Source organism: Chiloscyllium plagiosum, unplaced genomic scaffold (assembly GCF_037043375.1).
Source record: "Chiloscyllium plagiosum isolate Xiang-an unplaced genomic scaffold, Cpla_swu_hap1 HiC_scaffold_17, whole genome shotgun sequence".
NCBI lineage: Eukaryota > Metazoa > Chordata > Chondrichthyes > Orectolobiformes > Hemiscylliidae > Chiloscyllium > Chiloscyllium plagiosum.
In genome coordinates, this window is record NW_028270155.1 from 52494572 (window position 1) to 52520768 (window position 26197).

Consider the following 26197-nt stretch of genomic DNA (forward strand, 5'->3'; position numbering starts at 1 on the left):
ATCCGTATTTAACTAATGTTTTGCAATCCCTCCACATTGCAGTGGTTGCCACAATTCAAAACTGTTACTGAGTTCCATTCATTAGCTTGTTCACTGCACGGAAATATGAAATCTCAATAGGTTCCCTGCAATGCATTCAGTGGGATGTTCAGAGTGGGAGGTCCCATTGAATTTCATTGCCATGTTTTGGTTATCATAAAAAATGATTAAAAGCTGATTCATTTCAGGCATGGTTTCTCTCTTCATGTTTCGTAATGAGTAGTATTCTCTGCCTATATCTCCTCCTACTAGTTTAAACAGTATGTCCAACATTCAAATAGTTGCAGAAAACTCAGAGCTATTCCAGACGAGCCAAGAACCAAAGCAAATGGTGTTCTTTATCTATTTAATAAGTTTGATCTTTAAAGCAAAAAAAAACAAATATAGGTCATCAATCTCTGGCTGATTTTAGCTATTTGCAGTAAACATCTGCATTCTTTAGAAGTCTTGTGGACATATGTCTGGATTTTCCACAACATGTTTGTGGAGGGTTTGGATGGAACTTCCCCCCTTTTGAGCCCTTCATAGTGATTTTGCTCATTTAGTCTGCAGGTACAACTGGAAATTAAGAAGGCAAATGGAATTTTGTCCTTCATTGCTAAAGGGATTGAGTTTAAAAGCAGGGAGGTTATGTTGCAGCTGTATAGGGTGCTGGTGAGGCCACACCTGGAATACTGTGTGCAGTTTTGGTCTTCTTATTTGAGAAAGGATATACTGGTACTAGAGGGGGTGCAGAGGAGGTTTACTAGGTTGATTCCAGAGTTGAGGGGGTTGTCTTATAAAGAGAGACTGAGTAGACTGGGATTATATTCATTGGAATCTAGAAGAATGGGGGGGGGGGTGGAATCTTATAGAAAAATTATGAAGAGAGTAGATAAGATAGAAGTAGAGAGGATGTTTCCTCTGGCAGGACATAGCCTCAAGATTAGAGGGAGCAGATTTAGGACTGAATTGAGAAGGTACTTCTTCACCCAGAGGGTTGTTAATGTATGAAATTCTTTGCCCAGTGAAGTCATTGACGCTACTTCAGTAAACGTTTTTAAAGCTAAGATAGATTTTTTTTAATAATAAAGGAATTAAGGGATACAGTGAGAGCATGGGTAAGTGTTTCTGAATTCACTAAAAGATCAGCCATGATCTTATTGAATGGCGAGCAGACTCAAAGGGCTGAATGGCCTACTCCTGCTCCTAGTTCTTAGTTTTTAGTAAGATAGTGAAAGAAAATCCTATTCCCTGCCATCAGGAATGATAAAATAATGACTATTATATTGCTCATTAAGGGAAGGAGAGCAAATATGCAAGCAAACACAATGAGTCAAATCTAGATAAACCTCTTTGTGGGAGAAGTTGCTGGCAAAAATGGGAAATCCAATAGATGGACTCACATGATAAGCTAGAGTTCTGACTGCTAACCCGAGATTAGTGGAACTCATGCACGCCTACTATATGACTGTGGAATTAGACTATGCTGGAATGCAAAACCATTGAATACACAATATCTCACTTACATCCTAAAGGAATATGCACCAAGAGATATTTTAAAATGTGGATGAAAGCAAACTGTTTTACCACTTCTTACCAGATTGCTGTTTAATATTTGAACATGAACTGTGTAATGGAAAAAAGTGATTCAGGAAACATGAAACTGCTATACTTTGTATCAACATGGATGGCTGCAAGAAGCTGCCTCTTCTTGTGAAAGGTCCATGCACTTTCTATGCAGTATGAAGCTTACAGAACTGATTTGATGTACTGCAATTGTACTGTAATTGTGACAAATCTAAAAAATGTACCTGTGATGTGATATGAAATATGATTTCTGAGGGTAATACAGAAGCCTTTTGCAGTGTTTTTGTCTCATGTTTGGACTTGATTTTTGTCATAAATATTAATGTTGTCTTATTTAGTTTTTATTTATTCTTTCATGAGATGTGCTTGTTGCTAGCAAGACCAGCATTTATTGTCCTTTCCTAATTGTAACTGAGTTGAGTGGTTTGCTAGGTTATTTTAGTGGGCAGTTTAGAGTCAATCCTGTTGCTGTGAGTTTGGAGTCATGTATCAGCTAGATTGAGTAAGAATGGCAGATGTCCTTTCCTAAAGGATATTAGTGAACCAGGTAGTTTTTTTACAACAATTGACAATGGCTTTCTGGTCATCATTAATCTACTTTCTTTTATTATCCAGCTTTTTTAATTTATTGAATTTATATTCCACCAGCTTCACATTATCTCTTCCAGATGGTGGCTGAATGACAGCTAATCTATCATTTTTAAGCGTATATGGCTACTGTATTGAGAAAGATGTGTAACATATATACTGTTATAGATTGGATTCTATTATTTGTTTTAAACTTTCAAATGAATGTTTAGTTCGCCATATCTCTGTGAAAAATCAGATGGAAAGCTGAAATATCGTGGCATTAGCTCAGTTTTCTGACTCTCTGAATTAGATAAGGGATCAATATGGAATAAAATGCATCCATTTTTTCTGTTTCATTGGCAGGTGGTATGGATCACAGCGACCATGCCTTATATGGTGTTACTTGTACTGCTAATCCATGGGATCACATTACCAGGTGCATTGGATGGAATCAAGGCATACCTCAGCATTGACTTTGAGCGCCTGAAAGAAGCACAGGTAGATTGCTGTCCATTTTTCATGAGGGACATAAAAAGACTAAGTAGATTTGCAATTGACTCATTTTAAGTAGTGCCTTGTGTTAATATTGCATCTGAAATTCAATGCCCTTTGATCCTATATGCTACATTTTGTGTGAAATTCAGTACGTTATCTTTGCTTCTGTGAAGCACTGGAGTAAATTGTAAATATTCTGTGTACATTTTTATAAATAACCATTACATTTGTTTCACTCATAATGCTTAAATGTAAGTTTTATGTACATTTCAATGACAGTTACATTTTCTTCATTCATGCTTAAAAGCATCTTTAACAATTTTTACTTTAAAGGGTGAATGGTTAACAGAAGCATTTAAAGCACAACAAACACTTAAGGGTCTCCAGACGTCTGCCATCATTGCTTTAGGCTGTCCTGCAAACACAAAAGCATTGACCGGTTCTACAGACTGAACTGCATCGCATTTCTTTGACTGAAGAGTTTATCTAGACGGATATTCTGAATCTTGCAAGACTTGAAAGTTTGTGTTGCTTTTATGCTTCCACATAAATTAAAATAATTCTCTCACTCACACTTAACTTTGCCTTCGTGCAATCACTTCCAACATGGAATATGTGCTGGATCAAAGTTTATTGGGAATTGGCAATGGTATTGATGGCAATGGTTTCAACTTCCTTTCCATCAAATAATTGATCAGGAATCTCTCCAACTCTTACTGCCCTTTGTGTGTTGGAAGGATTTTCAGGTTAGTAATCAATCTATGTGGCCGTGTCATGAATGTATCGCTCCTGGACATTTTGTCCTGGGATGGGGCTCAAACCCAGAGCTTCTGGCTCCAACTATGCCCACATGACCTGTGTCAAAGAGTGTGTAGGATTGCTTGTATTGAGTTTGTATCTGGCAGTTGGGATGCAAATGAGATCTGGGAATTGGAAACTGCCTAAAGCTTTCACAGTTAAAATAAAATTTTGATACCTCAATGAAGGGAATGCGGAATATCAAGCTGCAGTGCAATTGTCAGAGGACTAGAGGTTATAAGGATTGAGAGCTCAGTGTCACAGCAACCAATCAGTCCATTCTAGAAAGCTGAAAATATTTTAGATAAATTATAGTCGTTGTACTGGAAGTAAAAATTCCCAATACGTAAATGGGTATGGTGTTAATTTGTCAGCTGAACAGGATATTGATGGGTGAAAGATTGAAAGCCAAGCTTTTCTACTCTGCCTGCCAATCTTGGCAAAATGCATTTTTAGAAATTGGCAGTTCTGCAGTCATGAGCACAGTGTTTTGTTGTTGCTGCAGTAACTGTGGTAGTTAGTTAAAAACAAAATATATCATTCGCCTTTTCCTAGACAGACTTAATAATAATGTTAAGTTAACATTGGTACTGTCACTAGATTTCCCCTGTAATCAACAATATTCCCTTTTGTCTTATTCAAGTAGTTTCAGATGACTCAGAAGCCTTTTAGTAGCATTATGTGTTCAGTTCAAAAAAGATAAAACAGAGAAAAGAAACATTTGGCAGTCTCTGTTTCTGTAAGTTCTTCAAATACACAATGGATGTAAGCATTTTAATTAAAGCAAAGATGCATTTCATCCACCACTCAAAAAATATCAACAGGGCAAGCAAGAGGATGTCTCCTTAATTGATCAGATTGAAAGATAAAATAAACCAGAAAGAACTGAGAAAGAGGTGTCAAGTAAAACCAGTAATTTAAGTGACAAGTCTAGTGTAGGAAAAAATAGGAAGCAAGGCAAAGAAAAATTAGATCAATTGAGACAGGATAGAAAATGGCAAATAAGTAAAATAAGTAAAATGTGTTAATTTTAAAACCTCAATAAGAAAGATCGAGACCGGGTTTTGCAATGGCAAACCTCCATTCGGTAATCAAAAGCAGAGGCAATGGTGAACATAACCTCAAATTCCCCATTAGATTTCTGACAGCCTCTGTTTTGATTAGTGCAGGAACTATGGCAGATGCAACATGATGTACCCTCAAGTGACATCAGATTCAGCCTTTTAAACATTTACTTCAGTTTTGAATTTTCCTGAGTTTCCAATGATGTGGTAGTTTCCTGAAGCTTATACAAAACCCTTCAAGTCAGACAGCTCATGAACTTTCGAGCATGTCTGGTATGGGATTTGGATTTTTTGTCAGGTGAGTTTAAAAGGTCTTGTTAATTTCAAATATCATTATTAAATTCTATATGATATGCTTTTAATGCAGTGATTGATTGTAGGCCTCTGTCTTTGGAAGGTATTTAACCATTAAATTGATCAGCACTGTGTAAATGTTACTTTTTCTAGTACTCTTCTACATTCAGGTGTATTGAAAATCAAATATTCATGTGCGCTGTGTGCTCTGTGTTTTACGTTTTATACCAATTAAGCCTTTTAAAAGTATTTGAACAGTTTCCTGACTTCTGTTAAAGTTCATCTGTTGAGCCTTTGAAAGAAGGAACAGATGTTCATTGTTCAGGGAATGTCAAATATACAGTTGAAGTGAGTTCTGGAGGATTTGTTGATATAGCTGTGCACTAGAATACAATGATAGATACTTGACATAGCTTCAAATCCTATGAAGGAAGTTTGCTCAACAAGGGTTGTTCGCACAGCTGTGAAAATGTCTGTGACCTTTGCTTTGATAAAGGTTTTATAAGCTATTCTTAGGACTAAGGTGTTTTTCAATGACTGTTTGATAGGTTTATGAACACTTAAAAGGTGAGTGTTTTTTTAAGGGGGTGTTTGAATGTCTCTGTATTTGAAAACTTTTTGAGCATATAAGAGGAACAGTCTTAAAGTGGTGTTTTAAGAGATGATTGTTTATTTCATGGCACTTCAAAGACTCTTCAGCATTGTTACATAGAACTCATGCATTTTGTCCATAGAGAGATATTGAATGAGAAGAAATGGAGGCAGATTTGGATGAAGAATATGGGCTATGGGAAAACCATTGGGTAATTGAGGGGATATGGAGTGAGTGTAGGTGAAAGCTAGAGGGTCAACAGTACCCCACAGCACATGACCGATGTCCCAGTGAATTAAAGCAGTGCTTCTAACTAGTCAGGCTTGACATCCACCCCACCTCTGTTCTCACCTCAGGCCTGTCTTGGGAAGTGGTGGCTCCAAATCCATCAGTCCTCACATCCTGACTCCTGATTTCTGACTCTTCCATGAAAATCTGTCACTTTTGCTGCACACTTATAACAGCTAATTTTTAGTGCCAAGGAGATTGATTGGCAACAATTACAAATTACCACATCAGTAAATGAGTACGTTCATTTGCAATGACAGGACCTAATTGTCTGTGACAAGTTTAATGTGCAACTAATGGACAAATACAGCAAGTTTATACACTGAAAAATTGAGAGATGGAAAGACAAGATGCTATTTTCAGGAAGCAACGTTTGGATCTTCATGGTTAGCCACACATCTGTTTCTTGCATGAAGTTGCTGCACCGGTTGCTATAAATAATAATGACTGGCATTAGTTTGTCACTGTTGTGAAAGCAAATTCTGGCCCCATTTGCTTTGCTAAGAACATTTACGAAAGATAAACAGCAATTTAAAGATTATTAACTTCAGACTTGGAATTATACTGTCACATTTCATTGTCCATTCTATTAATAGTTACACACATGATTTTGTTCCTATGTCACTTGATGCTTCATAAGATTTTCCAAACTGTGAATATACTTACAAAAATAAAAGACTTACTGGCACTTCAAAAGTGCAGCTGGTTTTGCTTTGCCAATGTTCCAAATATTCCAATGCAGTTTGCTCCCTTGCCTCTAGACATAGGAATGCCTCTTTAACCAAGGCCATAGGAGAAAAGCATAGTCTTGACAGCCAGAATAGTACTGATCTTACAAATGGCTCATTAAGGCAACATTACACTGATAAAATAACCAAATAACTTGTTGTAAACACATTTTACATTTGGAAATCAGTTTCTGAAGCTTAGAGGCAGGAATATATTTGACTTAGCTGTACCAAGTGAGAAAGCTTGCATTGTAGGTTTATGCGGAAAGGCATTATAACAAGGTGATCTTATGATTACACGCTGACAACTCTAATACTCAATAGTATCATGAACAAGTATATTTTAAAACTTAAATATGAATAAAGTGTACATTGGCCATTCAGCACCAGAAAGCCACAGTCCAGGAGAAACCTTCAATAGAGGGATGTGAAGAAAAATACCATCAATATAATGATTGTGTATTTCCAGCAGTTTCTGATTTAATGTCAGACTTTCATTTTAAACTTTCTGTCAAATGAAATATTCAAAGCAGCTCAGTTAGTAGAAAATGATTATGAAGACGGGAGCAGTTTTAATACCCATTCTACCCATTTCACAGCTATGTGGGTGGCACGGTGGTTAGCACTGCTGTCTCACAACGCCAGAGACCTGGGTTAAATTCCCGGCTCAGGCAACTGTCCGTGTGGAGTTTGCACATTCTCCCCATGTCTGCGTGGGTTTCCTCTGGTTGCTCTGGTTTCCTCCCACAGTCCAAAAATATGCAGGTTAGGTGAATTGGCCATGCTAAATTGCCCGTGGTGTTAGGTGTAGGTGTGGGGGAATGGGTCTGGGCGGGTTGCTCTTCGGAGGGTCGGTGTGCACTAGTTGGGCCGAAGGGCCTGTTTCCACCCTGTAAGTAGTCTAATCTTAAAAAAACAGTTTTATAAAGCATTCTGTCTAAGAAATGGGGAACGGTATCATGAACAGATAAACATTGACAGAATCTGCCTTCAGGGAGAAAGTGAGGACGCAGATGCTGGAGATCAGAGCTGAAAATGTGTTGCTGGAAAAGCGCAGCAAGTCAGGCAGCATCCAAGGAGCAGGAGAATCGACATTTCGGGCATAAGCCCTTCTTCAGGAATGAGGAAGGTGTGCCAAGCAGGCTAAGATAAAAGGTGGAGGGAGGGGCATTGGGAATGCGATAGGTAGAAGAAGGTTAAGGTGAGGGTGATAGGCCGGAGAGGGTGTGGGGGTGGAGAGGTCGGGAAGAAGATTTCAGGTCAAGAAGGGGGTGCTGAGTCCGAGGGTTGGGACTGAGATAAGGTGGGGGGAGGGGAAATGAGGAAGCTGGAGAAATCTGCATTCATCCCTTATGGTTGGAGGGTTCCTAGGCGGAAGATGAGGTGCTCTTCCCCCAGGCGTCGTGTTGCCATGGTCTGGCGATGGAGATTGCCAAGGACCTGCATGTCCTTGGCGGAGTGGGAGGGGGAGTTAAAGTGTTCAGCCACGGGGCGGTTGAGTTGGTTGGTGAGGGTGTCCCAGAGGTGTTCTCTGAAATGTTCTGCAAGTAGGTGGCCTGTCTCCCCAATGTAGAGGAGGCCACATCGGATGCAGCGGATGCAGTAAATGTGTGTGGAGGTGCAGGTGAATTTGTGACGGATATGGAAGGATTCCTTGGGGCCTTGGAGGGAAGTGAGGGGGGAGGTTGGGTGCAAGTTTTGCATTTCTTGCGGTTGCAGGGGAAGGTGCCGGGAGTGGAGGTTGGGTTGGTAGAGGGTGTGGACCTGACGAGGGAGTCGCAGAGGGAGTGGTCTTTCTGGAATGCCGATAGGGGAGGGGAGGGAAATATATCCTTGGTGGTGGGGTCTGTTTGGAGGTGGCGTATATGACGAAGGCTGATACGATGTATCTGGAGGTTGGTGAGGTGGTAGGTGAGGACCAGTGGGGTTCTGTCCTGGTGGCGATTGGAGGGGCGGGCTTCAAGGGCGGAGGAGCGAGAAGTGTAGGAGATGCAGTGGAGAGCATCATCAACCACGTCTGAGGGGAAATTGCGGTCTTTGAAGAAGGAGGCCATCTGGGTTGTTCGGTATTGGAATTGGTCCTCCTGGGAGCAGATGTGGCCGAGGCGAAGGAATTGGGAATAGGGGATGGCGTTTTTACAGGGGGCAGGGTGGGAGGAGGTGTAATTTAGGTAGCTGTGGGAGTCGGTCGGTTTATAGTAAATGTCCGTGTTGAGTCGGTCACCTGAGATAGAAATGGAGATGTCTAGGAAGGGGAGGGAGGCTGAACAATTCATGACTTTATCGGCGCTACATTGTGCTCCCACGAGGAGGTTGAACAGTTCATCCACTTTACTAACACCTTCCATGCCGACCTCAAATTTAACTGGACCGTCTCAGACTCCTCCCTCCCCTTCCTAGACCTCTCCATTTCTATCTCCTCCACCTCCAAACAGACCGCACCACCAAGGATATATTTCCCTCCCCTCCCTTATCAGCGTTCCGGAAAGACCACTCCCTCTGCGACTCCCTCGTCAGGTCCACACCCCCCACCAACCCAACCTCCACTCCCGGCACCGTTCCCTGCAACCACAAGAAATGCAAAACTTGCGCCCACACCTCCCCCCTCACTTCCCTCCAAGGCCCCAAGGGATCCTTCCATATCCGTCACAAATTCACCTGCACCTCCACACACATCATTTACTGCATCCGCTGCACCCGATGTGGCCTCCTCTACATTGGGGAGACAGGCCGCCTACTTGTGGAACATTTCAGAGAACACCTCTGGGACACCCGCACCAACCAACCCAACCGCCCCGTGGCTGAACACTTTAACTCCCCCTCCCACTCCGCCAAGGACATGCATGTCCTTGGCCTCCTCCATCGCCAGACCATGGCAACACGACCGCTGGAGGAAGAGTGCTCATCTTCTGTCTAGGAACCCTCCAACCACAAGGAATGAATGCAGATTTCTCCAGCTTCCTCATTTCCCCTCCCCCCACCTTATCTCAGTCCCAACCCTCGGACTCAGCACCGCCTTCTTCACCTGCAATCTTCTTCCCGACCTCTCCACCCCCACACCCTCTCCGGCCTATCACCCTCACCTTAACCTCCTTCCACCTATCGCATTCCCAACACCCCTCCCCCAAGTCCCTCCTCCCTACCTTTTATCTTAGCCTGCTTGGCACACCTTCCTCATTCCTGAAGAAGGGCTTATGCCCGAAACGTCGACTCTTCTGCTCCTTGGATGCTGCCTGACCTGCTGCGCTTCTCCAGCAACACATTTTTCAGAATCTGCCTTCAGGTAATCTCTTCAAAAGATCAATTCAATACGAAACAGCGTTTGAAAAAAAAATTCCCTGGCTCATTTGAGCTCAGCTAGCAACCAATGGAAACAAGATTAATTTCAATATAAATGACTTTATACTCTGCAATAACACATGGCTAGTTTGTAGAAATGCCTAGAAATTACAAATCATTAATGTAAAATTCTGATGATGCCTCATGATTATTATATTATCTAATAATTATTATTTGTCATGCCTAAATGAATTGTGAAACCTGAATATCAATCCAATTATAATCCAGTCCATTTATAACATATTAATTTATTACTAAGCACAAATAGTTTGTGATTGTGCCACTTGATATAGCAAAATTTAGCACCCTATCACATCATTCTGTAATATTCAACTTCAGAAATGGAAAATTAAAAATTACAATGGAGGACCTTGTGATATCTTAGCTTTTTGTGTAAGACTACTGAGTCGGTTCCCAGGGCAGATTTATTGCAGAGTTACTACTAGTCAATGTGTTTTTGGTTGTGTTTTGAGATTGTGCCACACTCTCCATAAATAGTTACGAGGATTAATTTTTTTTTGACTAATTGTGGACAACACAGTGGTTGATAAAAAATTGCTTTGTGATTTGCTCGCTACATTCTCTGTTAATTTGTGCACTTGGACCTAATGCTGTCAGTTCGCTGAGCAGTCTCAGTGGCAAAGGTAGGACTAATTTATTAAAGACATCCAACAGTGCAAGAAGATTATTTAAAAGTGACATCCCTTGCAAGCTACTATAATTCATAATGCAGCAAGATAACCATTAAACAGCTTCCATACCTGTTGGACAAGAACATAGGCATGACATCTCAACTCTTTAGCATTCTCAGAAATACTTTCGCAAGCCTCTTAAATTCTTTGTATATTATGGAGACCAAAAGTGTTTACAGAGGTGGCCTAACTGAGGGTTTGCGCAAGTTTAACATCAGTTTTCCATTTAATATTAATATTAATATTTAATATTAATTTAAACATAATTACTCTCATTCTAACAATTTAAACAAATAAAAACAAAAAAATCTCAGACAAATGTTCTAAAGTATCAAGTTCTGCATATATGTTGCCACTATTCTCTACAGTAACTTGGATATAGCAACCAGCATTGAATGGACAGTGCTCACTACTTAGCAAACTTAGACTGCACAAACATTCCATGGGCTTTTGAGTGGCAATTTAGAGCTACACAAGACTATTTCCAATTCAGTGTCCTTTAAAGAATTCTCTGATTTATATGAGTAGGGTATGCAACAGTGAGGATTTTTGACAGATTGGATAGATAATTCCACAATGAGGCATGCAGCACCCTAAATACAAATTGGAATTTCAGTTGTCAAATTGCATACAGAAAGTTAAATAAAAGGAGGGAAAGAAAGATGAAATGATGGGAGAGAGTGATATAAGACACCGAAAAATAAAGTTGAAAAATAGTTAATTTAAAAAAAACTCCAACAAATAATTAAACTCTGGTGGAAGAGATTTAGGTTTGTACAATTAAACGTTTAGGGACAGCAAGGTTGTTTGGTAATTACTGTGACTTACTAAATTGTTAAAAATGAATTTAAAGTTGAGTGCACCATCTATATCTTTTTATGGCATTTACGTGGGGAACGAGGTGAATAGAGTAACTTAATGCCCTTTTGCTCGAAGAGCAAAACACACTGAACAGCACCTTCTACATTCTGCTTTGAAATGTGCTTGTGTGTATGCTGGAAATTACTGTCTTGAATACTCCACAATGATGATGAATGCTAATAATTTCACCATTATTCTTAATGTGAAATTTAGACCAATATCCAAGAAGTAGTTTGCACAATGTCCCAGTGTCTGCGTGGGTTTCCTCCGGGTGCTCCGGCTTCCTCCCACAATCCAAAAATGTGCAGGTTAGATGAATTGGTCATGCTAAATTGCCCATAGTGTTAGGAGAAGGGGTAAATGTAGGGGAATGGGTCTGGGTGGGTTGTGCTTTGGCGGGTCGGTGTGGACTTGTTGGGCCGAAGGGCCTGTTTCCACACTGTAAGTAAGTAATCTAATCTAATCTAAAAAAGCAGTATAAATTCAAACCCAAGTGAATGATGTTCACTCATTGAATTGTGGAATAACTGGCCAGGATGAACAGCCTTTGTTTCTGTCTGTCAAATAATTTTAAAGCACATTCTTTCTCAAAGTTTTGGATATTCACCTCACTTGCTGATGATAATACATTAAAAGATAGCAATAAGTGTACATGAGATATACCTATTGGCATGATCTGTGCTGCCAGTCAGTTGTTCGCAATAATTCTTGCAGGGAAAACAGCATTTTAAATGTTATACTAGATGATGGTATGGAACCTGTTTAGTGGTTATCTTGCTGCATTATGAATTATAGTAACTTGCAAGATGTCTTGAAATGGTTAAAGGTGGATAAATCCCCCGGACCTGATCAGGTGTACCCGAGAACTCTGGGAAAGTAGAGAAGTGATTGCTGGGTCTCTTGCTGAGATATTTGTATCATCGATAGTCACAGGTGAGGTGCCGGAAGACTGGAGGTTGGCAAAGGTGGTGCCACTATTTAAAAAGGGTGGTAAATACAAGCCAGGGAACTATATACCAGTGAGCCTGACCTCGGTGGTGGGCAAGTTGTTGGAGGGAATCCTGAGGGACAGGATGTACATGTATTTGGAAAGGCAAGGACTGATTCGGGATAGTCAACATGGCTTTGTGCATGGGAAATCATGTCTCACAAATTTGATTGAGTTTTTTGAAGAAGTAACAAAGAAGACTGATGAGGGCAGAGCGATAGATGTGATCTATATGGACTTCAGTAAGGCGTTCGACAAGGTTCCCCATGGGAGACTGATTAGCAAGGTTAGATCTCACGGAATACAGGGAGAACTAGCCGTTTGGATACAGAACTGGCTCAAAGGTAGAAAACAGAGGGTGGTGGTGGAGGGTTGTTTTTCAGACTGGAGGCCTGTGACCAGTGGGGTGCCACAAGGATCGGTGCTAGATCCTCTACTTTTTGTCAATTACATAAATGATTTGGATGCAAGCATAAGAGGTACAGTTAGTAAGTTTGCAGATGACACCAAAATTGGAGGTGTAGTGGACAGTGAAGAAGGTTAGCTCAGATTACAACAGGATCTGGATGAGATGGGCCAATGAGCTGAGAAGTGACAGGTAGAGTTTAATTCAGATAAATGTGAGGTGCTACATTTTGGGAAAGCAAATCTTAGCAGGACTTATACACTTAATGGTAAGGTCCTAGGGAGTGTTGCTGAACAAAGAGACCTTGGAGTGCAGGTTCATAGCTCCTTGAAAGTGGACTCGCAGGTAGATAGGATAGTGAAGCAGGTGTTTGGTATGCTTTCTTTTATTGGTCAGAGTATTGAGTACAGGAGTTGGGAGGTCATGTTGCGGCTGTACAGGACATTGGTTAGGCCACTGTTGGAATATTGTGTGCAATTCTGATCTCCTTCCTATCGGAAAGATGTTGTGAAACTTGAAAGAGTTCAGAAAAGATTTACAAGGATGTTGCCAGGGTTGGAGGATTTGAGCTATAGGGAGAGGCTGGACAGGCTGGGGCTGTTTTCCCTGGAGCGTCGGAGGCTGAGGGCTGACCTTATTGAGGTTTATAAAATTATGAGAGGCATGGATAGGATAAATAGACAAAGTCTTTTCCCTGGTGTCAGGGAGTCCAGAACTGGAGGGCATAGGTTTAGGGTGAGAGGGGAAAGATATAAAAGAGACTTAAGGGGTAACTTTTTCATGCAGAGGGTGGTACGTGTATGGAATGAGCTGCCAGAGGATGTGGTGGAGGCTGGTACAAATGCAACATTTAAGAGGCATTTGGATGGGTATATGAATAGGAAGGGTCTGGATATGGGCCGGGTGCTGGCAGGTGGAACTAGATTGGGTTGGGATATCTGGTCGGCATGGACGGGTTGGACTGGAGGGTCTGTTTCCATGCTGTACATCTCTATGACTCTATGACTCTATGCCACCTTAAAATAATCGTCTTGCACTATTTCCTTTCTCTGTTTTTTGTTGCTGTTGACTGGATGAGATGCCAATATCTGAATAAGTCTTGTGCTGTCAACGGGTTATACTTGATGTGAAGTATAAGCTTTAGAATGAAAACAAAGCTCTTCGGTGATCATGACAAAATTCCTTTTTTAACTAAAATGTGATTAAAATCTGGAACACAGTCCTTAAAAGCTGTTGAAGCTAGATCAATTGAAAATTTCAAGAAAAACTATTCTTTTGTTAGGTGCATTCTGGAACCAAGGTGGATAAAGGTGCAGAAAGGGACAGATGATCTCTTTTTAATGGGAGAGCAGTTTCAATGGGCTGGATGGTCTACATGAGAGTTGTGAAAGCCAAACTTCAGTACTCTTTATCAGAGGATTGACATTTTTTTAATAAATTGATTACATTAGGCACACTTAAGGCCATTTAGAAGATAACAAGATTACATCAATAAACTTGAGTCTCCATATTTTTCTCTCCTGTGTTGGAGAATATCTGAAGGAATGCCACAAAGTTATATTGTACCCGTTTGCAGAATTCTGAGATTCCAGAAGAAATGAAACCTATTAAGCTGTCAGAAGGTCTCTTGTACAGACGTGACACCTTATTAAATGGTATGTCCATTGACTGACAACACAAATAATTTTCAGCTGAGCAATGGTTTAGAATAGTATAATGCAGGGTTGGCTGTAGGGAATGGAAAGCATACCAGTTTGGAAGCACTGTGCAGAGGAATACACTTTTTATTCATCCACAGCAATGTGGACATTTCCAGCTAACCCAGTATTTACTGCCCATTCTTAATTGTCTTGCACAAGGTGGTGGTGATCTGCTTTCTTGAACTGCTGCAGTCCTTGGGGTGTAGGAGCACCCACAATGATGGTTGGAAAGGACTTCCAGAACTTTGACCCAGCACTAGTGAGGACTTTAGTTCCAAGTCATGATAGTGTGTGGCTGGGAAGGGAAGTTCAGGTCACAGTATTCCCATGTATCTGCAGCCCTTATCCTTCAAGGTTGTAGAATTCTTGGTGAGTTACTGCGGTGTATCTTCTGGATGGTCACACTGCTGTCACTGTGTATTGATGGTGGAGAAATGAATGTTGAATGAGGCAGGAAACATGCAGGCTACTTTGCCCTGGATAGTTTTGAGCTGCGTGCATATTATTTGAACTGAATCCATCCAAGAAATATATTCCATTGTACATCTGACTTATGTATGTAGTTGGTGGACAAGCATTGGGAAGACAGGTGATGAATTACCTCCTGCAGAATCACTGGTCTCTGGCCTGTCCTAGTAACCAAAGTACTTTATATGGCAGTTCCAGTTCAGATTTTGGTCAATGGTAACTCCTAGGAATTTGATAGTGTGGAATTTTGTTTTGGTAAAGCCATTGCAGGTGATGGTTAGATTGTTTCACATTTGAGATAGACATTGCATGGTTTTGGGGGCCTGAAACTTTGTCAGGTCTTGCTGGATATGGGTTAAGGCTACTTCCATTTCTGAGGAGTGTCGAATGTGCTGACTATCCTCATTTCTCGCCTCATAATGAAGGAAAGTTCAGTAAAAGAGCAGCTGAAGAGTCTTGGACCTAGGATATTAAAGAATTCCTGCTGTTTAACATTCATGTTGCTTACCACACTGAAATAAATGAATGGGTGCAAACTGAGATTAAATCTAACGTATTCTGGTAACTCGTGCTGTTGAACTCTATGCTGTGATGCAGCACGTCTTTAATAGACTGGATGATTGCAAATGAGGTAACCTTTGTGCCTTGCACGTAATCAACAATTTTCATACAATGTCTCTCCAAAGAGAAGTTCAAATTTCAATAATTCTTTTGGATAATGGCATGTAAAGTTATTGAATAGAACAAATACAGTTTGCATTTTAGGACTGATACATCAATGGAGAGATTAGTGCAGGTGAATAACTATAACAAAATATAAGGTTAGAAAAGTGATGAAAGAAGGAAGACAGGTAGAAAGACAAAGAAATTAAGGGATGGAATTTTAGTGCTGAGGACCAAGGCAGCAGAAGGCATGGCCATCAAAGATGGAATGATTAAAGCTGCAGGAATAACAGCAACCAAAATTTGATTGGTACAAAGATCTCAACGTCTTGATGAGCTGGAGAATGTTACACAGATATGAAATAATGTGGCCAGGGAGAAATATTCAAATAAAGATGAAGACTCAAAAATGGAAGAATGATGTATTTCAAGTTTAAGTATTTAAGAGAGAGTCACTGTAGGAAAATGTCATAGAGTTAAAAGTCAGCAGTCTTGATGATGGATTGGATATGTGGTTTGAAGCTCATCTTGAGGTCAAACAGCTCAAGGGGACAAAAAAGTCCAATTGAGCTTCAAACAATTGTCAGGGAAGGGAATGAAAATTGTGGTCAATGAACAAAGATTGTAGGAAGTGGTTTGATCTTCCCAATATTTCCAAGACCTGAGTACAAAAATCAAAGTTGACACTCCAGTCATACTGACGGAATACCACACTTTCTATGGAGAAGATTTTAAACAATTTGTCCTCTTAGTAAAAGATCACATGACTGATTTCAAAGACAGCAGGAGAGTATCCCTGTTGTCTTGGCCGGTATCTATCCCTTAATCAACATTACAAAAACAGATCATCTGGTTATCATCACATTTGTCTTTCTAGAAACTTGATGTTTGCATACTGATTATTGTATTTACTAACAGTGATTACATTTTAAAAGCACTTCATTCGCTGTAAAGATACAAATAAATAAACCATTTTTTTCTCTTTATTTTTGCTAATTGATTTTGGAGATTGTGGCCAGTTTTGAAGGTGGGGCCAACTTCTAAAACCATGTTTTCTTTTTAAATCAACATTCAAAATAATGAAGCTCAATTTATGTCTATCGTAAATTTTGTTTAAAAGTCCTTGATCTTTTACACTAGTTTGATGAGTTTTTGGCAACTTGCAACAGTAAAATCAACAAACAGAAATTCAAAGCCAATACAATGTTGAATAAACGATGAGTGGAGAAATTAATGATACAGACTGCTGTGCTTTGTCCATGGTCCAAATTTCACTAATCTAGTGATTACCCTTGCCAGAATAACGTTGTTATCTGTTGTTGTCCAATATTGTTGAATCTGTTACATCTTTCACTGTGTTTGACTTGATGAACCTTGGCATTGTCTCAACTATTTACTGAGGCAGTGTCCTGCAGTATAATTTTTATCGTAACTTGAAAAGAAGGCACTAACCCCTTCTACAATCAGTGCACGAGACAATTATGGTCATCATGTGATGGCCTGGAGGTTCTTCTCCAGAGAGTGCCCAAATTGGCTGTGATTGCTTTTGTTAGACAGTTTGCTTCTTGGCAACATATTGAAAATTGCTTCATCTGGGCAATGTCATGAACAGGTCCGGCTGTACTAGTGATACATTGATGAAAGAGAATGAAAAAGAGAACAGCATGTTATGGAATAGCTCCTCAGCATCTGGTCTTTGTAACATAGTTTGTTGATGTTTTCAGCCTGGAAAGGTAATGCCCCTTCAGAGGTGCAGTAATCTAGGGTACAAACAAAAGTCAGCTGTTGGGTTCATTAAACTTGAAGGCGAACGGATGTTTTATCTTGCTCTTAATATACAATAATTTCGATTTAGACACTGACTCCGTTAAAAGCCTTACATAGTCACTAATGTATAACCTGTTCATTATGTATACAGAAAATGTAATGCAAACCATTTGCCTGATTTATCAAGTTAAAAGGTAGCCCTATGGCTTGCACTATCATCAATATTTACTCCTAAAACCTGTTGTTCATTTTGCTCTTGAGAGTGTTTAAGAGTCAGGCCATTTGTGGTTCATAAATTGCACTCCTGACTGATTTGCAACATTGTCTGGGATTTTCTTTATCCTTTTCCCCAGGTTTCAGGTCCACAGTGCAGATTGTAAGCTGTGACCCTGTTGAAGAATGAGAGCAGGTGCAGAGGAGTCTATTGCAAAGGCTTGCTTTTGTCTTACCAACATCAGTGCAACGCTTAACATTGTTTAAAGCCTCCCCTCTCCAACTTCACCCAATCACACCCCACAACTGCCACTTCATGTATTCGTCATAGGCACTCACCCTGTATCCAATGTGTACAGTCTTTGGATGCCATACAACAGAAAATATTTGCATTTCTTGGGGAAAAAGAACAAACCTCTCATTCCCTAATAACAGCCTCCATCAAATACATTATCATTAATATTGAAAATGACTGTATTAAAAACATCTGCTTTATAATACAACTCAAAAGTGACAATTTGAAGGTGTGAGGATATTATACTTATTTGGATGCAAGTTTGCTCACTGAGCTGGAAGGTTCATTTTCAGATGTTTCGTCACCATACTAGGTAACATCATCAGTGAGCCTCCGGTGAAGCACTGGTGTTAGTGACCTGCTTTCTGTTTATGTGTTTAGGTTTCCTTGGGTTGGTGATATCATTTGCTGTGGTGGTGTCATTTCCTGTTCTTTTTTCTCAGTGAGTGGTCAATGGGGTCCATGTCGATGTGTTTGTTGAAAGAATTTAGATTGGAATGTCATCCTTCTAGGAATTCTCGTGCATGTCTCTGTTCACTCAGTGAGCAAACTTATATCCAGAACCTCAAACTGAGCTACAAATCTTCTCAAAACTCATTATACTTAGTTTTCAGACTACTAATGATTCTTCAGCAGGCTCTTTATTTTCTTTGTAAACTCTCAAACCTGCTGTATGTTTAATGTGCATCTAAATCCAACAGCACTGGATGCAAATGGTGTAAGGAAATGGAGAACCCATCCCCAATAGCGGATAATCCATGGTTCAAACTCTATGCATTCCTGATGCACATAAAGACCAGAGTGAAATGTTGCAGGTTGGGATTGAGGAGGAAAATTAGATTTTTGGGAAAGAAATTTGAAGTATGTCTGTTTGACCAAATTGGACACATTTGGTCTCTTGCATCAAACCCTATTTTGAAGCATTTGTTATCACACAGTAAGGGGGGGTGAGCTGATGATAAACACCAGTCTCTGAACTCAACCACTTACTACATTTCCATTTCACAGAGAGAGCATTTTTATTTAGGAAGTGGTTTGTTTTGTATCTCTTCATTAAACAGAATCATGAAATGTCAGCATAGCATCTTGAGGTATAGTAGTGGAATGGTTTTGTTACTGTACTTGGTGGGCCCTCTAAGCTGGAGAGCCAACCAGAAGCTATTGAGCTTTAAAGCAGCAGCAGGCTGGAGTTGGAGGTAAATTAGGGTGCATTAACATGGAAGGTTCCACTCTTCACCCTTTTCAAAGTTTAAAAATAAGAAGTGGCCTATTCAGGTAGGCTGTGTATGTGTGTGTGGAGGGGTGTGGGAGTTCAGATGGATGCAGGTGGGAGAAGTATTAAGTCAATGGTTCCTGATTTTGATATTTATTCTTCCAATATTTCTAGTCTACCAGTATGGACTAGACAAGAAACCTGGCATGGTGCACACATACGACCAAATATTTATTTTGGAATGCAAATAACTTTATAAAATATCATCTGATTTGAACAGACGTCAGTCAATCTTCTAGTTTGCTGTTAAATAAATCCAACAATAGAAATAGTCAAGCCTATAATAGATAATATTTTGTGCTATATTACTGGTAATGTCCACCTACATTTCTGGACTTGTACTGTCCAGTGTACAACCGTTTGGGCTTTTTCTGAAGTTTTCTTTGGTCTAAAGTCATGAATTAACCAGCTGTTCACTTGGATTGATTCTGGTGGTGCACTATCTTGATGGCCTGTTTTGATTCACTTTGATTCTGGTACTTGTTACCATACCCATTGAATTCCAATTGTGCAATATTGACAGCTTCCAAATCTACATCACCCTAACCTTTCTCCACCTCCAAATCCAACATTACATCACCAATTCCACACTAAGTAAATTCCAATTTGTCTAAAATTCTGTGTGTTATTCTTTGCCACACCCTGATTCCCTAAAAACACTGTTGTCTCTAACCTCAGTCGTTCGAAACATCCAAATCATCACCTTTGTTTATGAATACCCCTCTTTATTCCTTCAATTATCCCTCAGTATAGATTCTTTGCTTTCCAAACTTTTGCACCCTTTGAATTTCTCCTCCTTCAGCTTCACCTTTGGCTTGCATCAATATATAAACATTCATATTTTGGAGCCCTTTCTCTGAACATTCTCATTTTCCTACATCACATTCCTTCTCAGAAAACTCTGTGAAACCTGCCTCTCTGAAAACATTCAGAAAACATCTCCCACAGGCCTTCACTCTTGGCTCCTAAATGACAGTTCATTTCTGGAAAATGCCTTGAATGCTTTCTTTTAATTATTTTCTTGAGTATTCATTGAGGTGAGAGGGAGTATGTCAAGCATCACATATTAGACAGCCGGGTGCAAACTCAAGCTCTCAAGATTATACCCCCAAGAGTTTGGGCTCATTCCCAATGACAGAACAGCACCCTCTACAGGACGTTTTCGAATTTTCTAAATCCACCAACTTTTCACTATTGCTACTTCATTCCGCATTTGGCCCTAATAACCATTAGAAAGGAAATAAGGGGAGGAATTAAATGCAAGGCCAGATGTGAACTGTCAGTTTGCAACTCACTTATCGTGTATCTCCTGACATTTTTTACCAAGTTTAAATATAAGTAATTGCTTGAACTTGAATGGAAATGAAACAATTGGTGATGTCGATCAGCAATAAAATGTTGGCATCTCAAATGGATTGGCAGTGCTGAAAAATTGTTAACATTGACAATAGTAAAGCTATTGAAATGATATTTTAAAACATTCATATGAAAAATATTAAATATTGCTAAAAGAACAATGTAAAATGTTGCTCATGAGAGTGTGAAATTCTCATGAAATGTTCTGTGAGCTTGATGAATTATAGGAACATTTCCCTTGTGTCTGCAGGTCTGGATCGATGCAGCAACTCAGATCTTTTATTCCCTTGGTGCTGGATTTGGAGTTATAATTGCATTTTCCAGTTATAACAAATTTGATAACAACTGCTATCGGTAAGACACTGAATGTTCATACAAAAAGTAACTGTGGGTCGCAGCCATTTCTTGCTCCATGGGTTTCTGCTTGATATACACATGGAATATTTCTCATCCTTTGGTTCCTTCTATATTTTTCATTTCCATAATCTGAATATAAGACACATTAGCCACATAGACAAAGGTGAAAACTGAACAAATACCAATCTGTGGGCACATGCAGTGTTATACCCAAAGTTTGTTTATCTTTTTTGATTCAGTTGTTTAATTGTTAAGTCATGCACATTACTCATTTTGAAGAATTGTGAAATTTTTCTTGTTCACTTCATGGAACACAAAGTATAGACTCGCACAAAAAGAAAATCATTAGACTTGTAAAGGAAATCCTGTAGATTATTTGTAAATGTGTTTGAATAATGTTACGACTGAGGTTGGAGGAATTCACTGTCTCTCGCTCTCTAGTTTCACCCTTCAATGGTCATAATATATATTTAAATGCTTTACTCAGTCATGAATATGGCCAATTATATATTTTACTTATATTAGGTTTAGAATAAAAAGATCCATCAACCAGATTTCCTTAATAAATAACAAAATGATTGATTTATCATAAAAATGAGACTTGTTTGATGAAAATGTAAAGCTGACTGACACACAGTTTGAAATATGAAATTCTAAATATTTTCCCTTCTAAATACTGACCAGCAAATTTGCATGCGCACACATATGTACATGCAGGCATGCAAATAAGCGAAATGAAAAAACATTGTCAGCAAACGTTAATTTTGAAGAAAAAAGACACTTTGGCTAATAACTGGCAGTTCTTGAAGGAAGAAAGGATATTCTGTGAAATGTTCCAGGTGGCTTTCAGCCAGTGTCCTGACGCATGTAGACATGTATTTACATGAAAGCAGCTGGCAGTTGTCCTTGGGACCTTCGCAGAGAGACATCCTCCAGGAATCATTCAGACAAACTCTTTCAGAGGATTTTTCAGACAACAGCTGGATCTGTTATTACGCTGAACCCTCAAAAGGGTTTTCTCAGAAAGGTAAAGGATGAGCTGAGGAGCTTCTCTCTCTTTCTCTGCAAATTATTGGAAATTTAGTTGGGGTACAATATCAAATAGCCATAACTCTTGGTGGTCACAAACATACAGCTGATTCCCAGTAAATCCAGCAAGTAGCAATTTTAGCTTAAACCATGTTATTTCTAATAGTTGATTTTCCAATAACCTGTTTTTAAAAATATATCTTCTCAGCTCTCCAAATTAACTACTGTCCACAATCTTTTAAACATGAATTCACAAAAAAGTACAAATACAACATTAATTCCTCTTTCATACATATGTGTCTGTTCATATATGTTTGCGCAAATGTGTATATTAATATGTGTAAGATATCATGTCCTTACCTGCAAAGTTGAATTGTTCATAATCTCTTAAAAGATACAGAACCTTTTATAATGGCTGTTATATCCTTTTATTCACTTAACAGTCAAAAGATTGTATAAACATCATTTTAGCCCAAAAGATAGACTAGTTTTAATGAAAAACTGCATCAGCTTTCTCTTTTGTCCAAGTTTTACTTGTTAATTGTTGACTTAAATGACCCGGACAGTAGAAACTAATATTACTTTCTCTAGTGCAGAATCTTTGGCGGTCAATGGTAGTTAATTGAGGGATCCAGTGTCTGTGACAGTATCAGTACTTCTTTTCTGTTTCATGGCTGCACTCTGGAAATAAAACTCATGCAGAAATTGCAAAACAAACTTCATCCAATTGAATTCCATTTATGATGTATCTCAATAGTCAGACTGCATCAAGAATTGAAAGTTTACCTTGATATAGGTGGAATATTTTCTTTATCATGTCTTGGTAATATAGGTTTGATTTGATTCATTATTGTCATATATACAGAGATACAAGGAAAAGTATTGTTTTGCGTGCTAAACAGACAAAAAAATATCTTATGTAAGTACGTCAGGGTATTTGAACAGAATGCAAATACAGTGTTACAGCTACAGAGAAGGTGCAGAGAAAAATCAACTCTAATATATGAACGGTCCATTCATAAGTCTGATAACAGCAGGGAAGAAGCTTGTGCAACAAGTACAATGTGGACACTATTTCAAGGCTTTTTCTTCACAAATTTGCAAATTGAATTCAGGAACAATATTTTTCAGTTATTTCCTGGTGTGACCTTTTAATGGACACCCGTAATGCTTCAGAAACTACCTTGATTGCTGAGAAAGTCATTTTTTATTTGAGTAACCTGTGATGTGTTTCTGTAAATACCAATTTGTATTCTAATCTGGGCATCAGTCAGCTCAGTTGGCTTGCAGATGGTTTGCGATGTAGAGTAACACCAGCAGCATGTGTTCAATTCCTGCACTAAGGTTACCACAAAAGTCTTACCTTCTCAAGCTCACCCCTCACCTGAGACTTGGTGACCCACAGATTATATCACCAGCAGTTCTCTCTCTCTTTCTCTCTCTCTCTCTCTCTCTCTCGCTCTCTCAGAAGAGAGCAACCCTATGGTCCTCTGGGACTTTGACGACTTTACCTTCTCCTATTCAAATCTGAATGCAATGTTGAGCTACATCTTGAATCTGCTATAGTGGAATTCAACCCAGAAAAGTGTGAGGTAAGGCAGTTGTGAAGGGCTAACAAGGCAGGGGATTTCACTACGAACAGTAGGATTCTGCAAAATATTGAAGATCAGAGGGACCTTGGTATGCACATCCATAGCTTCCTGAAGGCAGTCGGACAGGTAGATACGGTGGTTCAGGAGGCCAATGAGATACTTGCCTTTCTTAGTCAAGGCACAGAATACAGGAACAAGGAGATTTTGTTGGTATGAAAGACTGGTTAGACCACAACTGACGTTGCCAGTTGGAGACATGGAGTTTTGAGCAAAAATGTAACTTTAAATCAATGAACCAGTAACCAATCTTTATTAGCATAAAGGTTCCCTTCACAGAACAACTCCAGTTTAACCATTTTCACTTTGCATCAGTCGCAGTTACTAATAGGTTTTAATAGGTTTAATGTTACACCCAATCATATTATTGATAATCCACTTATAAATCAAACTATCTAAATAAATACAATTATTGTATATTTCAGTGTGTTGATTTTACAAATAGTATGTTGTTATGCAGACAACAATAAGGGCAATAGGTGTGAGATATTACTACTGGTTAATTAACTAATATGTTTGCTTTTACGTATTTAGTCTTTTAGGTAAAAGAAAGTGATCAAAGAATTGTTAAATTCTTACTACTTAGAACCATCATCTGAAAGAAAGTGCTTGAAATGACAGTGATACACTTGTGCTGAAGCAAATACAGAGGATGATTTGTGTGATATTTTTGGAGGGAATTGGAAAACCATTGTAACCTTAAACAGAATTGTTGAAATTCCATCCGCACCATGTTAAAGACTGTCATTTCTAAAATCAGTTGTCTATATATTTTAAAAAATAATTTCCAGTGGCACTTTATAGGGAAGACAGCTTGAGCTGAAAAACAATGCCGTTTTTTTTGGGGGGGGCGCATGTTTCTCCCTTTTGTGCACTCTAACTTCAACAGAGGATCTGAGAATATCCCAGAGAACAGGTATAACCAACAAACAGCTTGGAGAAATCTCCCTCCTTCCCTCTGCCTGCTCTCCACCCAAGAAATGAAACCTTTAAGTGTTGGCTTTTTAGGTGAAGCAAGAACAGGTGCTCAGGACATAGGATGTCAGTCATCATTTAAAAGGCACACATTAAAGTCACACATAGAGTCATTCAGCATGGAAACAAAGCCTTCAGTCCAACCAATCCATACCGAACATAATCCCAAACTAAACTAGTCCCACCTGCCTGCTCCTGGCCCATATCACTCAAAACCTTTCCTGTTCATGTAGCTATCCAAATGATTTTAAATGTTGTAATTGTACCCCCAGCCACAACACTGCTACACTTCAACCTCCAAGGATAGTATGTGTATCAGGAAATCTGTTCACATTAAATCACTTAAACAAAATGTAAACCTGAAGTTTACAGCACATTCTCAAAGCATATTCCAGCGCAAAAGCCAAACATGACAATTTGAGGAATGTAATCTTAACATCTCCTATTTGTGGGGATGGTTAAGCATCATTATTCCAGAAAAAAAAATGGAGGCATCCAATGTTTTCCATCAAAATGCCACCTTAAATTAATGAACCAGTAAAACTTCCTTGATTATCATAGAGGGTCATTTCACAAACAACTCCAGTTGTCCAAATTCACTTATTTCAAATGTACATATTTGACATGCAAATCCTATGTCTAGGTTATAATAACAACATCGTATGTTAACTTATTATACCACAACCACTCTCTCCTTCCTATAGAATTTGTACAGGACCTCTGCTGGTGGGTCAATGTCATTATGGCAGGATTCTTATTCAGAAATGTTTGTGATAAAATAGTTGTTCTCCTGTAACATTGAGCATGAGATGTCAATGTTCACTGCTGCATTCATGTCAAGAAAGACTGTAAAGTATAAGAATAGTGGGACTCTGACACAGAAGGATGGTGGGAGCATATATTCAAGGTAGAGACTGAAGTAGGGGATGGAAGATGAGAGTGAAAAGGAAGAAAACAAAGTAAAGGTGAATAAGAGACCAGGAGATAGGAATGATGAGTAATTTTTATTCTCTCATGGGATGTAGCTGTCGCTGGCAAGGATTTATTGCCTATCCCCAGTTGTTCTTGAGAATGCCTTGGTAAATTGACTTCCTGAACCACTGTAGTCAATCTGGTTAAATGCATGACAAGTAGGAGAATTCGGCGGGAAGGACACAGTTATCAGAAAGGATGAGATATGGGGAAGAGGATAATGGAACAATGGAAATAAGATAAGAAGAGAGAGGAGAAAATTGAAGAGAGAGGAATAGGATAGAAAATGGAAATGGTGGGAGTAAATACATTGAGTGAGAAGAAGATAGTTAGGCAAAAAATGTCTCTTCAGGTCTATTTTGGGCGGATGTTTTTAAATCTCTGAGCTGGGGTGCCAAGCATTCTGTCACTTTTAATTTTCCATTAGATCCAATTTCCAAATGAGTTCAGGGTAAAAAGATGATATTTAGGTGCCAGTTTAATCTCGCTGGGTCAAAGTTGTCATTGAAAGTCCTAACATTATACTGGGTTGGATGATGATGGAGAGGTCAGCGAAATAATGTACCTTTGTATTATGTGAAAGAAAGGGGGAAACAGTAGTGTGGTCTACTTTATCGTCAAGTTTGTGCTTATTGTGAGAGGAAAATGAATGTTTATCATGCAGTCGCAGTGATCAACTTGGTTCCATTGCCTGTTGTCACCAATCTTGTGCCACATCTCCAGTGACTGCACGTACAATTGACCAATCAACTGGCAC

General features: G+C 39.3%; 1 protein-coding gene across 2 annotated transcripts in view; it reads left to right on the forward strand.

Annotated features, from left to right (window-relative positions):
• Nucleotides 1-26197, forward strand: part of slc6a2 (solute carrier family 6 member 2) — a 179961-nt gene that overhangs the window by 93639 nt on the left and 60125 nt on the right. For both annotated transcript variants that reach the window (XM_087995914.1, XM_043707015.2), the window contains exons 6-7: nucleotides 2542-2676; nucleotides 20709-20812. In XM_087995914.1, the coding sequence (XP_087852040.1) occupies nucleotides 2542-2676; nucleotides 20709-20812 (239 nt within the window). The remainder of the gene's footprint in view (nucleotides 1-2541; nucleotides 2677-20708; nucleotides 20813-26197) is intronic.